At 41.7% G+C, this 19,020-nt stretch overlaps 1 protein-coding gene across 4 annotated transcripts in view; it reads right to left on the bottom strand.

The window, feature by feature from the left end:
• The window catches only part of GRIK2 (glutamate ionotropic receptor kainate type subunit 2), a 365,941-nt gene extending 347,773 nt beyond the window's left edge, over positions 1 to 18,168 (bottom strand). For all 4 annotated transcript variants that reach the window (XM_017818725.1, XM_017818724.1, XM_017818727.1 and 1 more), the window contains exons 1-2: positions 18,029 to 18,168; positions 12,423 to 12,827 (exon numbers count right to left, since the gene is read on the bottom strand). In XM_017818725.1, the coding sequence (XP_017674214.1) occupies positions 12,423 to 12,537 (115 nt within the window). In that variant the 5' untranslated portion in view covers positions 12,538 to 12,827; positions 18,029 to 18,168. The remainder of the gene's footprint in view (positions 1 to 12,422; positions 12,828 to 18,028) is intronic.
• Between the last annotated feature and the right edge of the window lie 852 nt (positions 18,169 to 19,020).

Here is a 19,020-nt window from a genome sequence, read left to right as displayed (position 1 = left end):
AATTATAAAAAAATGGGTTAAAGATATTTTAAAACTCAAAAGCACTGCAATCCTCTGCACTTTCATCTCATTACCACTGCAGTAAAGAAATACTGTACTTAGCATAGGGCATTTCAGAACTCAGAAAGCATCTGAAAATCTCAGTATACTCATGTCCTTTGCCAGCCCTGGTAGAAAATATTTTTGAAATTTCATTAAAACCTAGACTAACCCTTTTGTATTTTTCCTTTCAATTTGCTTAGCATAACAGCTCAACTATCTTTAGGGTGACACCAAAGCCAATATTTTGTGGTTATCAATGCGTTCGTTTTCTGACAAAATAAACAAAACAAGCTTCCATTGATTACTTCAGTGTAAGACCTACATGAACTCTAAAACAAGCTAATATTTTCATACTTCCTTCAGCTTCTTGGTTTTTAAAATTATGGTTCAATGGGATGATTCATGGAAATAAAATCTCTTGTGGCTTTCCACCTATTAACTGTATTTGTGAAGTTATCCATGTGGGTAAGCATTTGTGGAAGAGGTGTCTGATGAAATAAGTAGGTCAAATATAGAAGTAATAAAGACTCTTTTGCCTCCTCAGGAGTTCCCCTAATTTAACAGCAAAGAACTAAATGCTGATCCTCAGCATACCGTGACTCGTTAAAATGGAAACCCAGAAAACCTACCCAGAGGTTTGTTGCACTGCTATAGTTTTATTCTACCTGCCTAGGAAGACATTAAACTGTAGCAGAAATGAACTTTACTATGCTCTACTGATTTACAGTACTCCTAGTTGAAACCAGTAAATTGGCACAATTACCTCCTCTTAAAAGAGTAGTGAAAGGAAGTTGCTCTGGGTCTCACAGAGGAAAATCATCTCTAAATGAAGATTTCCCTTTCACCAAGAATATTGTTCCATGGCAAACTGAGTTGATGTTTTAACAAGCACCATTTCTACATTTTTAGTAGTTGGAAGGGGGTGTTGTATGCATAGGAGCACATATATATCCATAGCTTCATTCACAGAATTTAGTTTATCTTTCCTAGATAAAAAAAAAGGAACTATAAAGTGTTCCGTTTTCTTTTTCTGTCATAAATATGCTTGACTTTGTGTGGGTTTTTGTTAAATTTCATGGCTTCTTGCTTGAATTTTTTTTGTTTGTTTTCAGGACCACTTTGAAAATATTCATGAAGATCACACCCTATGAGAACAGATTCTACCACCTTCACAGCTCTTTGCTATCCCAGGCTCGCACTACTTGTCAGGAAGCAGATGGATAATCCTTATGAGTCCTTCTATCAAAGACCCCTGATGCACCCTCAGGCATTTCTCCTGGTTTACGTTAACAACAACTCCAGCAAAGGAGACACACTCTCACTTTTTTTTTCTGCATTTGGGTCACCACAGCATAAAAATATGTATATATGTACATGTTCACACAGGCCTTACTTGTGAAACTGTTGCTGACTATTCCTTTGTTCCAGTCAAAAAGAACACCTTTGACACTCAAATGATTGTCAGAAAAATAAGTAAAAGGGACTTATCATCAAAAGTCCAACAATTTATTGTTAATATGGATTAGTGAAAATATTGCTGTTTACTTTTTTGAGTATATAAACAGAGTGGAGTAGGTGACAGAGAGCTTTTAGTTTTCTATCCCTATAACCATCAGACGGGTTCTGATTAGTAGGACACCAGTGATCTGTGGAAAATTGAAGGAACGGGGGGGGGGGGGGGGGGCGGAGGGGAAAGCTTCCAAAAACACATGTTGCAAATTTTTTACAAACTATAAGATTACAGTCAGGAGAGGAAATCAATGTGAACAGAGCTCCTGCACCCACAAGACAGATAAATACAACAGCTTTATCCAACTCAAGTATCTTTCCATGAATGAAAAAAGCAAAAAGTGCTGCAGAAAGCAACCCACACTCTTTATATAAGAACGTGGTATAGTCTTACCTTAAATTCCCACAAATGTAGTGCTTAATGAACATTGATGATCATAGAATAATGCAAAGGTACAGCTCAATTTGAAATCGCCAATGTCTAGACACAAAAGGTCACCTATGGGCAACACTGAAGATGTTATGACTGGCTAATGTTGATTTGGTCTTTAAATGTGATTTTTCATTTTTTAGGCAGGTTTGAAAAGACATTAGGAAATCTGATTTAATGCATTTTTGAACACATTTTTCTTAGCCATATCACAGTCACACAGTAAGTTTCTTCAGGCATATTGAATGTCGAGAATGATAGAGTCTGCTGAGATCTGAAGAGATAAGCCTTAATAACACTCATATTTTATAGTCTTTCCTTCTCAAGGACATTCTAACAAATACATATAGCACTACTGAAAGGAAGTCACATGTATCTTTGACATAGTTCCATTTTCTTTCCTCAGCTGCTTACAGATGAGGCATGCACAGGGTTTACCAATTCTCCTGAACTGACCCCTTGCTTGTTTTCTCCAAGGCTAAGATCAAATCTAGGCATGAACAGATTATTTAACTATGTTTCTGCTCTTTATGTAAACATCATACTCAATATTCAGTAACAAACAAAGGGATTTAACTAAGCAAATTCTTAGCTTAAAAAAATAAAGCTATGTTTTCTTTTGGTATTATTGGATCATTTTGTCAAATGTTATCTTTACTTTGGATATTAACTGGACAGAAACAAAAATCTTACTAGTCGTACAGTCGTAAATGGTCTTTGTATGTAAACAGTGCTTATTTCATTGACGCCTTTCAATTCCTTTCTCTTATTTTTTCAACACTGATGACCTTGAATTTATCTGCATTATTTTTGTCAAACCACTTACATCCTGCCAATCAACTTCTTTTTTTTTCTTTCAAAAAACCAAAGAGAATAGCGCAGTCAGGGATATCTGGGAGCATGTCCAAGTAGTTCATTGTCTAAAATAGATCAGCACCTCAAGGTATGAAGGAAAACACCAAAAAACTGTTAGCTTTGAAAAGGGACTGATTCAAAAGCACAGTTTTTCAAAATTAGCAAGACACACTCCCTCAAGTACTTGACATATTGTTTTAAAAGAAAGAATTCCAGGCTTGCCCTCAAAACGGCTATGAACAGTCACTGGTGGCACGATATGAAGTAAGAATAATGAATGTAAGTATAATATACAAATGCATGCTAATAATTTTTTTTAATTTTCAGTTATTGAAATGCATAAAATGTGAATATACATTTTCATTATTGTATAAAAAACCAAAAATCACTTTTGAATTATTTTAAGAGAAAATTAATTCCCCTGATTTAGAGTACTCCATGTGTTATTAATTTTCCTAATGTAACTTTTTACCCAATTCCTTAATGAATAAGTAAATGGAATTTCTTTTAAAGATTTCCTTCATTGTAGGATAAATGTTGCAAATTAACAATGAAGTTATTGCTTAAAAAAAATCTTTTTTCTTACAGAATATGTAATCTTCATGTTCGTTACTGTTATTTACATATACTTCTACATAGTACAATGTTTCTGATTGTGTTGTAACTGCAGTGTTTGATCAGTGGAACAAGTTGTACTGCTAATACTGAACTTCATTAACCAGTGAGTATACCCTTTTCAACTTAAAAAAAACAACCATCAGTCAAAATTATTTTCTATCATGTTGAATTTGTTTACGGATAGATGGATAAATATTATTAATGTCAATAAGTGAATGACAAAGGCATAAAAAAACTGTGATGTGATTTAAAAGACAATTGGGAAAAAAAGTGTCAAGGAAAGACAGGTTCTGGAATGAGCTCCTTAGTTAATGTTAACCAGCACAGATGGTTTGACTAGAAGAGTACTGTATTCAGCATCGTTATGGACCTAATCATTCACCAATTCATACAGACAATTAAAATAACTAGGATAAACAGACACATTTCTTTGGACTTTAACATAATTACTTAGTTTTAGCATTAGAGAGATCTAAACCAGTCTTTTTCTATGCAGCATCCTGCAACTTACAGCTACAGAAAGGTAGAGGAGAATCAGACCTAAAGTATACTTCAAGTTATCTTATTTCAGTGTTTGATCCATAAATTATAAAATCATAGACTATGCTGAATTGGAAGGAACCTAGTAGGATCATCAAGCCCAACTCCTGGTCCTGCACAGGACACTCCATCGTGTGTGTGAGAGCATTGTCCAAACACTTCTTGAACTCTGTCAGGTTTGATGCTGTGACCACTTCCCTGAGGATCCTGTTCCAATACCCAACCATTCTCTCTATGAAAAACCTTTTCCTGATTGTACTTCTGAATAGCTACATATAAGTATATATATATATATGTATATATATAAAACTTTACAAGGTATCATATAATTTATGGTATAAAAATAAAAACAAACTAAACCATCAAGGACTGTACATCTCTGACAATCTAGGTAGTTGGTATTGACTGATGATTGAGCACTGACTGAAAATATGGGTAGGAATAGAAGAATTAATTGGTTTCCAAGTAAAATAACTAGTTTCTTCAAAGTTTTGTAATGTGGAATGTTGAGACAGGACTGAAAATATTTACTTGCATGCTTAAAAATACTAAAAGTCAAATTTTACCATTACGACCTACGAGACTCAGATTTTCTTGTAAATGTTTCAGGCTTACTAGCGTAATTATTTTAATTACAGACTCTTTGGTTAATCATGTCCTAATTTTGCAACTTTTAAATAACATCATAAATGTGAGTTGATTGATATAACTGATATATGTTTAGCTCTTGAACTGATCAAAATAGCTGGTATATCTTTAGCTCCTAGAGAAAGACAAAAGCCCAAATGGATGGCAAGTTCAGTTATAAACTAATCCTTAATAAATTTACCCAGATTATTACCTTCTAATTGTATATATGCAATGAAAAGTGGTTTTTAAATTAAGTAGCAGTTACCTAATGACAAAAACTGTTTTAAAGTAATAGTTATTTTTACATTCGGATAAACGTGACTCTTAATTTGAAATATTTTCCTGGAGACACAGAAGGAGCTAAATGTGAAGATGGAATGCTCTTCCAAAGTGAAGTAGATCTGCACCTATTGAAGCAAGCTTGATAATCTTTACTCAATAAACTTCTGTAGAGTAAGTAATCAGGTAAATATATGTGTTCACAAACAAGTCCTTATTTACAGGACTAATTATGATTACATATTGTGAAAATAAAGTGCCACTCATTTACTGGTAAGTTTTTAGCAGAATGGGTGAGCAGTCTCTGTTTCAGCATTTTTTGTTTTTTTCATGTCAAGAAGAAACTGTTGAGCCATTAATATATTAATCTTTCCCTTTTAAATTTCCACCTGAGAAAATGAGTTCAGTGTATGGTAATAAATACTAAAACCTGAGGAGAAAACAAAAAACCCTACTCAAGCAACTTTGACTTTCTCCATATTGCTGATCCATGAGAGGCGTGGTTCATCTAGTCTCACTTTAGCCACGTAAGAATTATCCAACCTAAGTCAAATTTGTCTAATCCTTCTGCCTCTTTCACTCTGTAAATACTGCAGAGGAGCTATAAGGCATGGCTTAGACTAGAAGTTTAATTTTAAGACAGAAATGAGGACTTCCAGGTTAGTGTATTTCTCTAAAGACGAAATTCTCTAAGACCCACAAACAAATTTACCTTCCAGTGCATTGATAATAAAAATGCTTATTGTGAACTAAGAACAAACTTTATAATCTGAGCACTACAGTGTAGCTATGCTTTTAACTACCCCTACCCTAGACTCCACTCACAATACTAGCAGGGAACCTGTTTTTCTAAATCCCAGGCAGAAACACCTAGGAATGGAAACACTTCAAAAAAATATATTATCTAGCAATGTGTATTTCATTTCAAAGCAGCCTACCAAACACGTTCTTAGATGCATTTCAATAGGGTTTGGGATTACAAGAATAACGTTCAAGGAAATCTGAATCACGGTTAATCCAAGTCACTTGCAAACCTTGATGCAAGAGTATCTTTGCAGGCAATATAAAAAAGAGCAGTCATGAACACTGCACACATGGTTTACTTCTGATTTTTGCCCAAAGGAAAAAAAATGGTGTGTTTTAATTCAGAATAGTTGCTTTTTAAAGAAGTTTAGAATATATTTTTGAATTTGATTAGTATTTTACACAACATTACTGTACCATCTACTTTATCCAAAGCTGGCTGAACTCCAGTATTGGAATGGCAATCATCACATGTTTGTTCTGTACTCTTTGCATTACTGAAAGCTTTGGCTATTTAAACTGAAGGTGCCTAAGATAATTATTACTATATAACAAAGGAATCAAAAGACTTCGTGGGGAGGAGGGGGCGGGGAAGAGAGGAAAGAACACAACATGGATGGCACAGGACACACACAAAATTAAAAGTATTAATATGACAGTGATCTTTGATTCTCCATATTCCAATTAAGATGTGACAGCATAATGACATTATGTCATTATGTTATCATATTGTTTAATCTAATCTTCCAACATACATTACAGCATCACATTATAAAAAGTTTATTCGGGAAAAATTAATTTGCCTTGCAGATTGAGGACTATGGAAATAAGGCACCTTCTAGTTTCTATTTTGCATTATTGACAGACCTTCTAGTAATTGTTCCTCTAAAAGAGATTAAAGAGGATGAAGGTTAAAACTCAGAAACAGGCAAGGTAAATATTTTAAATAGGGACAAAGACCTGCTTTATTTACAATGACTACAAAATGTTTGGTTTGCTTTTTTTTAAATCTAGGGGATTTTCTCTAGTATAAAATAAATACATAAATAAATGAAAAAACTCTCTAATATTTAAGTTTAGAAAAATCTCTTTTTCTCTAGTTTCTTATCTCTGGTGGCAGAAACCATTTCATTCAGCAACCACATTTAAATTGGAGGTATTACTTGAACTTTGCATCTTTTCAAAAGACAAGTAGCAGTCAGTAAGAAGCATGTTATACTCCCAGCATCCAAGCTATCAGACAATTGTGTGAAAATCATTTTATAAGGCTATTGGTGTTCCAAACGCTAGGTGAAAGGATCTGGGGATATTCCAGAAAGCCCACACGGATGAAAGCTTTCTTAACCTACATTAAATCTTGATAATGTAATAATGAGTCTTTTAAAAGGATAATTCTAATTCCCCTATCTAGTGCAATAAAGACTGTATACAGCTAATCTGCTTTGCCCTTTCAATTAAACTCATCCAGGACGTTCTATGTAGTCAGCACCCTGAATGAGTCATTAAAATTCTCGTTCTGTAAGAGTTGTGTGCAGCGCACCGTTGTTTCTAAATTCCATTAAATCCAAACGGTCTTTATCGCCCCATGACCACTGTGACTTCAATCAGCCAATTTAATTACCTTACAAAATTGTCAGCAGAAGCAGCAAAGAAAAACAGGAAGGGTTGTGACGTTATCAAATTGAAATCTTCCTCTGTGCTGTTTAATCTAGACCAGTCAATAACAATGCTTCTCACCTCCTTGCTGCTTTCCCGAGGCTCTTAACCTTACTCTTCTTTGAAAGATTTCTGTTGTTGTTTATAAGACTGATTTGAACTCCTCTCTGTGAGGATGTTAATAGATATCGAAAGCTTCTTGTCCTTGGCAGTAAATTTTTCATTGGCTCTGAATGCTGGACTTGCCAAGACACGGACCCCCGAGGGCTGCCTCAAGTGTTTGGCTTGCAGATTTTCTTTGCACTCTCGATTTGAAGGCAGACTGCCTTCCTCACTTAAATCAGATACGTAAATTTTCTCATTTCTCTCAAATACAGACATAAAGCTTACCTCCTTCCACTAAAAGGATGTCAATGCAAAATCCAAAGGAAAGAGAATACATATCCAGGAGAGTTATTGCAAGTCCTTTAAGAAAGCTCTACTCGATTACCCAGCAGGTATTTTTCACTTGAACTTTTGTCTCATGCACTTCTGCACAGAACTAGCTCCCACTGCTGTGCCGTGACTTCCCTGATTTTAAATGCTACATTTTGAAAATGGTCTCCAGAATCCCAGAAATGTGTGGTTTGACACCCACTGGCAACTGCACAAGCAGTGGATGCAATAAGCCAGCCTCTTCTGTGATTTTGCCACACTCGAACTCGTAAAAACAATTACATGGAGATAAACTCAATCTGTTTGAGACAAAGAAGCTCAACTAAGTATGTCAGATTAGACTCGTGCTAAATTTTCACAGAGGAAGACTCAGGCATCTAGCAATTCCCCTCTTGGGGTTCCCACAATGGAGTTAAGAAATTAGGGATTTTTTTCCAAGGTCCCAAACAGTACGTGATTATGTAAGGTTTGATTTGCTATTTGTTTTATGTAGGGCATCAGGAAAGTGCTAGGTTTTGTGAGGCTTTGGCATAGGGTTTTATTTTAGAAAAAAAAAACCAAACTAAAAAAGTAATCAATAGTAGGAAATGTTTCTGGTAAGAGTTCAAAACTCTCCCTTTGTTCCTTGAAAAGTTTTTTCCATTCTGTCTTGAATTTCTTTTACTTTTAAGTTGCAAGAAGCCACATGCACACGCGTACACATACACCCTTCCTTTATGGTTTATTGTAACACAAAGCATTCAGCTCCCTTTCTCATCTGCTTGAAGTCAGGCAACTCCAAAGCAACAAAAAGTCAAAACTACAGGTATAGGCCCCTACTTGTCTTTACCCTTCTTGAATGTGTTGAAGAAAATAAAACATCACACAAAGTGGGTTATCACTTATCAGGCTATTGAGCCCCCTGCAATGGAGGTCTTTAGTCTTTCACCACACTCACGAATAATGAGTTACCCGAGAGAAAATGCAACGGGGAAACGGCTTTCACCTTCCAGTTATAGGTCCCCCTTCACACCTTTGCTGTAGGAGACGAATTGATCACAGGACTGGAGACAAGGTCGGAAACGGGCAGTTTAAATAAATGAGGGCATTTTAGAGCACTCCAGACTTCAAAGAGCTGACACATAGTAGTAGGTGGGAAAAGAGGGGGTCTAAATAGCCCGGGATTTTACTGCCTTGGGCAAGACAAGGAGTGGGTTTCTGAAAAGAGAGGTGAGCAATTACTGACGACTGATAGCTCTTAATGGCTTGTTAATTCAGAATTTCGTGGACAAGGCGTTGGGATGCCTTCAGGAGCTAAAGGTAGATCGAGGTGACCTAGAAAAAGGGGGGGTGGGGGGTGAGAGGTTGAGTCCAGCCAGGGCAGGCTGACCTGCCCAGTGGCCGTGGGCAGAGGGGCGGCTCGGCTGGGCTCTGGATCCGCCGAGTTCCCTACCATTTCTTGGAAGCCGCTGCCCTGGGTCTGTGCTTACACAGGAGCAGTGAATCAGAAAGTTACGAAACATGATCCCCGATAACGTAACTGATCTGCCAGCGGTCAGGTATTTTGGCTTTTGTTCGGTGCCAAGTGATAAGGAAAAGGTTTCAATCACACTTAGCACCGCGGAGAGACAAATACTAGGATGCTGTTTTCTCCCTCATCAAGATGGGACCTGTCCTTTTATCCGCAGCAATGGTTTAAGACTGTTCCTATTTGACACTCTCTAATACCGTATGCACAAGCCTAACGTCCAGCGTTTCCTGGGCTTGCTAATGGGAAACTGTTCAGAAACAGAAGGGAGGGAGCTTGGTCCCATGCCCCGTGAAGCAAAGCGTCATTTAGGAAGGGCGGCAGGTGTGATGCCCGAATACCACGTTGCCTAACTCCAGCAGCAGCAGCAGGCGGGTGTCCAGGTGTCTGAGCAAGTGTCGCTGGGGAGGGAACAATGCCATCGTACAAGCCTCTCCCCGTGTTTCCTCCTCAAGACGCAGGCAGAAATAACCTCCCGCATTTGACAGATAGCCCAGGCCTTTCGACTTCCCTGTGTGGTTGCTAAAAGGTAGTTTGAGAGTGAGAAAGAGGGAGAGAAAGGACATGCCGGCTAGTCCCAACATAAGAGGAGCCGTGGGAAGGACAATGAGAATCCATGGTGGCTAATTTGCACAGAAGGAATGAGGGGGCTGCAGTTCTGGCAGGCTTCAAGCTCTCCCCTGTTGCCATAGTGCTGCTGGCTGAGGAAGAAGAGCGGGGGCTGGCAGGCTGCCTTCTGGAGGGAATCTCCTCAGCTCTCGCTTCTTCTCGGGAACGACTCCACGGCATCCCGTCCTCCTGGTCGCAAGGACATCCCAAAGGGACAGATAGCACGGGAATCCAGAGGGGGAGGCGGGGCATTCCCCCTCAGAAATAACGAAAGCTTTTTCACATCTCACTCCCTATTCCTTCCGTCCTCCCCGCCATGCCCTACACAGTGACAGAGATGTCAGCCTTTGGGGAAGGAGCGGGAGTTCTCTCGTGGTCACAGAGTCACTCCACACCTGGACTAGGCTAAATCCAGACTCCTTAAAACATAGATGTGCAACAGGCCTGGATGACCAGGGCAAAAATCTTCTTTGTGCTCTCTCACATTTAACATTCTTCATAATAAAATAAACTAACCAACTGTTCCCTTTCTACTTCTAAGGCTCAGTGATGGGTTGGAGACAATTCTTTTGAAAGACAAAAAAAAGCATGATGCGGAATTCCTACTCCGCTGCTACAAACGCTGGAGTGAGGACAACTCGTTGGCCAGCTGTGTGACCGGAGTAGTTAACCTAGTACACGCACCACGATGTCACTGGATGCCAGAGTCCCACTGTATTACCTTTCAGCCTCGAAATTATTTATTATTCTAACCACTGCCAAATCTCTCCTCTCCAGGGCTGTCTCTACAGGTACACTGGACTGGAAATTCAGAGGAAATTCCATGCTAAAGAAGGAAAGTTCATACACACAGGTTTGCTAGTGCTGTGGCCGAGAAGATGTCTGTTTATGCAGCTACCCCTGAATGTAACTCAGACTCCTAAAGACTAACCCTCGGGGCCCGTTAGGAATGCCGGTTCGTGGAAGGACAGACGGCCGGACAGTGCCAGACTGCAGGCAGTCCTAGCACTCTATTCACGGCCATAATTATGTATCGGACTGATTGCAAAATAGACCCCACAATGATATATGGACCCGTTTAGCCATGTCTAAAGGAACAAGCATTCCTGAAGACGGTTGCTAAGAGCAACGTAACTTAAGCACCACCTTTAGACCAGATGGAAGCAGAAAAAAAAGTACTGCTAGGAATTCAGCACACGGGATGGATAACAGCCTAGTTACTTTTTAATCATTACTCACCTTCCCCTCCATATAAAAGTGTGTGCGGGGGTACTGATTTAAATGAGATCTATCTAAAATAGACACAAACCAAGTCACTACTCGCAGGCAAAGGCAAGAGCTTTCAGTGTCCCACAGAAATGAATGTAGCGGCTACAACAGTTTATCATGAACAGCGCGACTGAGGGAGAGCCTCACTTCCTCCCTCCAGCCATGCTGTCGGGCAGTCGCAGAGGATGCCGCTTGTCTAGGGAAGCAACTTTCGGCCTGTCCCCTCCGCCACCCTCCCCGCAGTGGCTCGCCTGTGGTACCCGGGCGACCAGAAGGACGCTGATGCGAGGTTCCTGTCGTGGCTCACCCCGGACTAGCGCCGGATGACTTTCCCTGGCCGCACAGCCCCCCTCAGACCTGCGGGTAACTTTCCGTCCTGTCCTTCCTCACTGCAAAACTTCTGTAGGGGATGCAGCGGTTGGAATTTCTCCCTCGCTTGCTTGCTTATACACACGTACACACGCGCGCATGCACAGGCAGACCTCTTATGGTTAGTGCCACGGTCCAGCTGGGATAGTCTTTAAATTGTAAACCCGCTCTACTCTCCTTGAAATTTCATTCTGATCTACTTTCCCCCCCCCCCTCCCCGGGAGAGAGGGGAAATCATGGAACTTTTCTCGCATAGAAATGCTGTGCTTTTGAAAGGTACCGCAAAAGCTCTTTCACGACCACTGCTCAAGACATAAATCACCTCTTCTCTAACCCTAAACGCCACTCAAGTGTCAAGCAAGTAGACAGACGCTTCATGGGAAATCAGCCCAAAGGTTTCAATTCACAGCCTTGCGCCCGCACGGGATCGGCTCGGGGAGGGGGGGGATCAGAGACGGGCGGCCGAAACTTAACAACTAGTTGACAGGTTTTTAACTGATCAAGTACATCAAGCATCGCATTAGCCACGCTTTCCCCTACTGTGGAAACAATAAAGGAAAACAATGGAAACAATTAGGAGGAAGCCATGCAAGCTGCGCAGAGCCTTAGGCAACCGCGTTTGCCAGTCATTTTTGTATTGTTATTATAATTATCATCATCATCATGCCGTTACTAGGGCTACAATGAGCTGCAGCGACAGAAAAAAAACACACAGCAATTCATCCCTCCGGATGCAAAATAGAGAGGGACTTCTGTGCCTGACTCCGTTAGCACGTCCCAGCTCTCCCCCAGCATCCCCTTCTGAGTCAATCCTACGTAAATCACATTCAGGCTTAAAAGAGCAATGAAAAAAGTGTCGAGAAATCTTACCAAATCTTAATACATGTGTGGTTCCTTGAGAATATCCAATCCACAGTAAGCAAAGAAGGAATCTAACGGTGCATCTGAAGACTGAATTAGTTACAATAGGGGAAATAATCTTCATGATGTTTCTATGCACACACGCGCTGCCTTACTTCCCCCTTCTAAGCCGTCAGGTTTCCCGGTAGGGTGAGAATGAGGATACGTAAACTGATAGCCCTCAGACACGATCACGGCATGGTCACAGAGAGAGGAGAGAGTCTACGCTTCCCAAACCCATTAGCAATCCCTGCATGTTCTTCATTCACTGCGCCAAGGAGCAACCTTCAACTGCAAGGAATGGTGGGACATCCATGTTAGTCGGGGGAGAATCCTTGAGAAATCCAAACACACACAATGTCCAGCCGAGTAAACCTGGGAGGCAAGAAAGGAGGAAAATCAATAGGTAATCCAGCTCGAGAAATCGCTGAGGCATCGCCACATAGCGAGCACCAGCCGTTTCACTGGCGAAGCTTTTGCCGTGCTCCCATTCTACTGCACTGCTGCACAGCTTCTGACGCGAAGCCAAGATTAAGTGAGAGAAATTGAGATAGCTCTTCTCTGCTTAAGGCTGCCTGCCAGACAGCCTTCCCAATTTCTATTATGCAACCGATCTGATCGCCCGGCGTTGTTGAAGGAAAAAAAAAACAGCTCGGTTTTATTTACATGCTTCTAATTGCTATTAGTATTTCAGTTGTTCTGAACAATATCTATAAGGTGTGGGGGGTGTGCTACAGGGGAGAAGGGAATCATTTGTGTAAAAATCAATTCATGCATTTTAATACCTGACTGCCTGGCTCAAAATCACTTATCTTTAGAGTTGTGAAAGAGAAGGCTGACAACAAAGTCATACAGGTTATCAGAGTAACATTCAGGCTTAAAAAAAAATCATGATATTTACATTCACTAACTGTTACTCATGTTAATGTATGAACTAGGATAAATGCAATGGCTTGTATACTGATCGTCCTTAGGAACTTGCTCCAGACACAATGATTACAGAGCACCAGCCTGATTTTGCAAGGTAAACAGAAATCGGCAGTACTAGAACAACCTTGTTGAATGCAAAGACCTGTTTCGCTAAACTTAGTGGAATTGCAATGTTGCTTAACAGACAGTAACTTGGGGATTTACTAGTTTGTGATTTTCACTTTATTCTGCCACTCTCTTATTTGCACTCTGCTTTCCTTTCACTCTACTATTATGGAAATGTTGTTGTTCCTCCCTGTACTGAGATCTATGCAGTTTGTCATTTGCAGTCCTCAGTGAGAACAATAACACTTTCCAGTTTGATAATGGGATACTGAGTTTATATCTTCAAACGCAGTCACAGACTTTGTCTTTTGGCCAGGTGTTCCAAAGAAGATAAACTCATTTTGTGGACTACTTCAGATTTTCCTTGGAAATACAATTGGTTGTGTGCCTGAATCCATTGAAATACATTGAATTGGGACTGTCAGGTTTTGCAATCTAAGTGAAGCTCTTGCTGAACCTACTTAAGCTTTATTACAAACACTAAAAGATAATTTCTATATTTCCCACCAGGAAAATGAATGCATTTTATTCTACATTCTGCCTACAGAAGTCTTTTGTCTCCTTTATCTCCCTCCCTGCTTTTTATTACTAAAGAAAATATCACTGCGAGACTTCCCCCACAGGTACATACAGATGAACACAGAATAAACCTAACTTTACAGAAATAAATACCGATGATACCAAGCTAATGAGAGCACTCTGAGGAATCTATCAGAAGCAGAGCATGGCAGAGGTGAGTTACAGTTTGTTCTTAAATAACATCCATGTGTTGTAGACATGTAAATAAGTAACAGTAGCATTTGGATTATAACCTGTAGTGTTGGTCCTCTGCACCCTTAAAAGTGTTAGCAATTCACAGTAACTTTTTATTATCTTGTATTACTGATTTCCTCTGCACACTTTTAGTTGAAACACTGTAAAACGCTGATGAAAAGAAATGTATGTTCTGCGAGGGGATTATTAAACATCATTGATTTTTTTTTTTCTTAAGATGGAGGCATAACTGCAGTGTCAAAAATAACTATCATGAATGGCTAGTTCTGCAGTCTAGCAGGGAATTCAATCACACGATTTGACTACTGGAGCACTTTTAAAAGAACACCTGGTGTTAAAAGCAAGGATATCTAGCGACTCCTTCAGTTCACACTTAGAATATCTCCCAGTTAAAATGCAGAGAGATGCTTTTTCTTCTGTTTTCTATTTCATTTATTCTCTTCTACTCGTTTATATTTTATCTTAGTCGAAGGAAAAATAAAACCGACCCACGTGAATACTATGAAAGTTCTTTACCTCCCTCCCTGGTGTCCCTGAAATAAAGGACATTAGACATCCTTAGATATATTTTTAATTGTGAATGCTCAGATGCAGCTTGCTACCTAACCGAATTTTTATTTATTTATTTCATTTAGTTTTGGTAAGCAGTTTTGAAAATATAATATTCATGGTCAACTTCAGTCCATTAAACAAGAGATAAACTTTGGGAAAAGTGACTGCTGTTATCAGTCTGATTTTCTAAGGTCTCAAAAAAAAAAAATACAGCTACCTGTAATCTCAGCACAACAGAGCTCCTAACTCACTGAGGTGTTTAGAATTTGAATCATAAAACAGCTTGTGATTAATTCCTGTTACTACTAAACACTCAGCAGCCCACGCTGCAGCCCCTGGTCTCACGCCTGAGGCTCACACCGGGTTTCCTTCCCCCCGCGCCAGCATCCCCCGCCGCCGGCTGCGGCCTCAGCACCGCGGACAGCGCCCGGCGCGGCCCCGATGGCCCCTTCAGCACCGCGGAGAGCACTCCCGGCCGCCGCCGCCCCTGCTCTAGGTGTCAAAACGCCTTTTCTGTCATCCTTTCCAGTCATTTCATGGTATGGAAAGAAAATTAAAATCTGTTATCGGTTTCTTTAAAGACATATATTATATCCTCGATTATGTTAGCTAGCCAGCTATTTTGTGGCATTTTATGGCTTCAGAAGGAGTACCGCTCTCCTTATCTGCTATCACACATCACCTAATGCTCTGCGTGAACATCCTTTCCCCTTTCTTTCAAACCCTAACTACCACCTTGAGGAAAAGTCTTAATTAACCCAGAAATATTTCCTCAAGAATATCAGTTCCTTATATACAAAAAGTAAATCTTAGGAGACATCAGATGTTTAGAACTCACTATATTTGGTGACTGAAGATCACTTATAGACTATCTAATTAACTCAAGCCTCAATCTTCACCACCCTAAACTCCGTTTCTGTTAATTGGAGTTTAACTTCACTTCTTCTTCGGGAAAGGGAAAAGGAAGGGAACCCTTTAAAAAGATACCTTTGTGCACCCTCCAGAATGATTTCAATATTAAAACAGGTAAAGGTTCTTAGTGCCTTTCATATTTCTTCCCCAGTGATATGTACAGTTCAAAGGCTGCAAATCCCTAATAAAATGTCATGGATAAGCTGGTCTTGTGTTTTGAGAGCTTGTCACCACTGTTACACAGCTCTTTTCATATTAAAGTCTATATGAAACTGCCCTCCACACTTCAGTGATCAGCAACAGGGAAATCTACAATTCCTTGGATATATGTTTTGATTTGTTTGGTCATCTATCTTATACATGCTGGTAACACATCTCTAATACACAAGGACATCTTTAATATACAAAGACAATGTTCAAGTGCAGCTGATATGAAAAACGGTAATCCAGCTATAGGCAGGGAAAGAAGAATAGACAATCTGAGGCCTTTACATCTTTTCTGGTTAATAAAAATCTGCTACACTTTTAGGTGTGTGTCAAGTATAAATGGTGTATATTATGTACATAATGTTTCATTTGGAAAGGGGAGATATGTGATTCTGATTGCCTTATTATATCAGGCGCTTTTCTCATCAGATCTTATTTTTATGTGCTGTTATCACCATAAAAGTTAACCAGTTTCAGCTAGCTGCCACCTACTGGGATGTATAGTTTTATCATATTACTTTGAAAAGGAATGGGCTTTTATTTTCAGGCCATAGTTGTGTCTCTAAGAACCGATAATGAGGTTTTTATGTCACTTAATCTACTATTTTGACCCCTCCCAACAACAACCGATATAAATTTAGTATATGTATAACATACGGTCCCCTTAACGTTTCTTGGACATTTTTTGGCAAGTCCTTGCAAACGCTTCAGGTTCATATGCCACCACAGTCCTCCTGCAATCTGGTGTGAGGAGAGCCACAGCTTCCCGCAACACCTAACCAGCATCTCCAGATCTCTAAAAACAAGAATTGCAGCTTTGCTGACAAAGCAGTAACACAGTCCTCCCTTTTTAAATGTTTGCTAAAGTATTCAAATTAATGTTGATATTATCTTTTAAAAACACATTGTGGCCCACTGGCATTTCACTCCCACTAGCTGTAACAAAACCATAGGTCTTTCTCTGTTTGTTATTATTTCAGTCCAAATTTACAACAAGTTTCTGCTGCACCAGTGATTAGTGACATTTTAAGATAGTAATTAATTTTTAGCTAGTGGAAAGACATGTCTTCTAATTAATGAACTGAGTATGTAATAGACTTACTTGTTCAGGCACTTTTGATTATCACAGAAATGCACTTTCTTGCAAGTTTTAAGGAGCAAGAACAAATATTTATGACATTATCTACATATTAGCATTTGGTCCCTTCGGTTTGTTTTGGGGTTGGGGAAGCTGTACAAGATTTTGGGAGTAAAATTATGATGTTTAATGTTTTTCTTTCTCTACTCCCCCAAAAGTTTCCAAGGAAAACGTGAAGAGAGGTTTTCATTACAATGTAGTCATTCCTTCTCTCGGTGCGCACACGGCTCTTGTAATCATGCCTCCACTCCGTAGGCAAGAATGTCTTGCTTTCCACAGAGTGTCAGCGCCCTGGCTAGGTTAGCGATGGATGCTCACCCAAAGAATGCTGATTTTGTTCAGAAATAAATGACAGGGTTGCCAACAAGCTGGAAGAGGGACTGGCTGTGTCGTACGGTGGGGGCAGGAGGAGACCTCACGGAAGCAGAGACTATTGTCCACTCACAACTCTAGCGAAGTTAGAGCCCGTTTCTCACCTCCTCTCCCCGAGGAGAGCAGGTGGCACATCCTCAGTGCTACCGGCTCGGCCTCCCTGAGCCCGTCTCGGGAGCAGCGCTCCGGCTGTGGGAGGGAATTCCGGGCTGCCGCGGGCACTAGGCGGTGTGCATCGCGGGGCTGCGCTGCCCTGGCCTCTCGCCCCCCTTCCCACACCTCCACTTCCAGCATGGGAACATCGGTGGCTCTGACGGTGTGGAACAGCGGTGGGAGGAAGAGAGGAAGACGACAGGTTTGCCTTCCCCACAGTGAGGGACAGAGCCAGTCGGCAGCAGCGCTTGGGTATTCCAGCTCAGCGCCAGCCTTTGCCCTGAGATACCTGGCCAAGAGCCATCGTGCAGCTCTCGGCACGACGCGGCCACGGTGCATCCCCTCCGCCCCCCTCCCCCTCCCGCAGCCCCTCACTTGCATGCAACCCCTCCGGCCGTGGCGGACAGCCGGAGACCCCGGGACATCCTCCTACCTTGAGCTGCGGGAGGGGAATCGGGGAGGGAGAGGAAGGCGGAGGCAGGGGAGGAAGGGCGGTGGCAGGACACCGAGGACAGCCCGGGCTGCTGTGCAGCCGGTGTCCGGGCACCACTGACGGCGACGGCAAGAGGCGCCCGAGCGAGGGAGGGAGGAGGGAGAGAGAGGAGGAGGGAGAGAGAGAAGGAGGGAAGAAGGGAGGGATGGAGGGAAGGGAGGAAGGAGGGAGACCCGCCTCCCTTCGGGAGCGCTGCACAGCGCCCTTTAAAGGAGCAGAAACTCGCTTTCTCTGCGGCCGCCGCCGTCAGCTCCCCACAACGCCAAGTGTCGCCGCTGCCCCCGGCGCTGCCCGAACCACCGGCGGCCGCAGGACTTCGCGGGCGGCCGACGAAACAGGAGCGCTCTCGCCTCTGCTTCCGCGCCTCCGCCCGAGGGTCCCGACCTCCCCGGGCGGCGAGTTTTCAAGGCGTTAAAAGTCCGAGGTCCTAATCGGGGTCCCTGAGCCCGTTTTGTGAACGCGGAGGGAGTCGGGGTTGGACACTGCCGCCTGTAAACCGGCGCTTAGCAGCCCCTGCCCGTCCCCATTTTGCCCCGTGGGTGCGGAGGTGAGCGGAGTGCTCCAACCGCAACCTGCGGGGGTGCTAAAAAAAGTCTGGATGCCTTCGGCTGCTTCTCGACTCCTTTCTCATGGTGGAACCTGCCTGGCCCCACTCCTTCCTTGAACTAGCGGGTACTAAGTTCGGGCATTTTTTTCGCCACTCTAGCCCTTCCAGGCTGGAAGGGGATCAAGGGAGTGGGCGACTGCCTCTGCCCCACTCCCCTCCCGACTCACTCCTAAGTGGCCAAGGTAAGGGGGCTCTGGTAATAGGACCAAGGCCTCCCTCACGAGCTGGATTGGGAAATGTGTCGTTCTGTCCGTCTTGCCCGGCTGCCAGTGATTTTCTTCCTCGCCCAGCCGCGCTCGTCCCCATAGCGCCACAGGCGTCTCTG

The sequence above is a fragment of the Lepidothrix coronata genome, unplaced genomic scaffold (genome assembly GCF_001604755.1).
Source record: "Lepidothrix coronata isolate B3197 unplaced genomic scaffold, Lepidothrix_coronata-1.0 Scaffold70, whole genome shotgun sequence".
In the NCBI taxonomy this organism is placed as follows: Eukaryota; Metazoa; Chordata; class Aves; order Passeriformes; family Pipridae; genus Lepidothrix; species Lepidothrix coronata.
The sequence above is the reverse complement of the archived record's forward strand: the minus strand, read 5'-3'. Positions and strand labels throughout refer to the sequence as shown.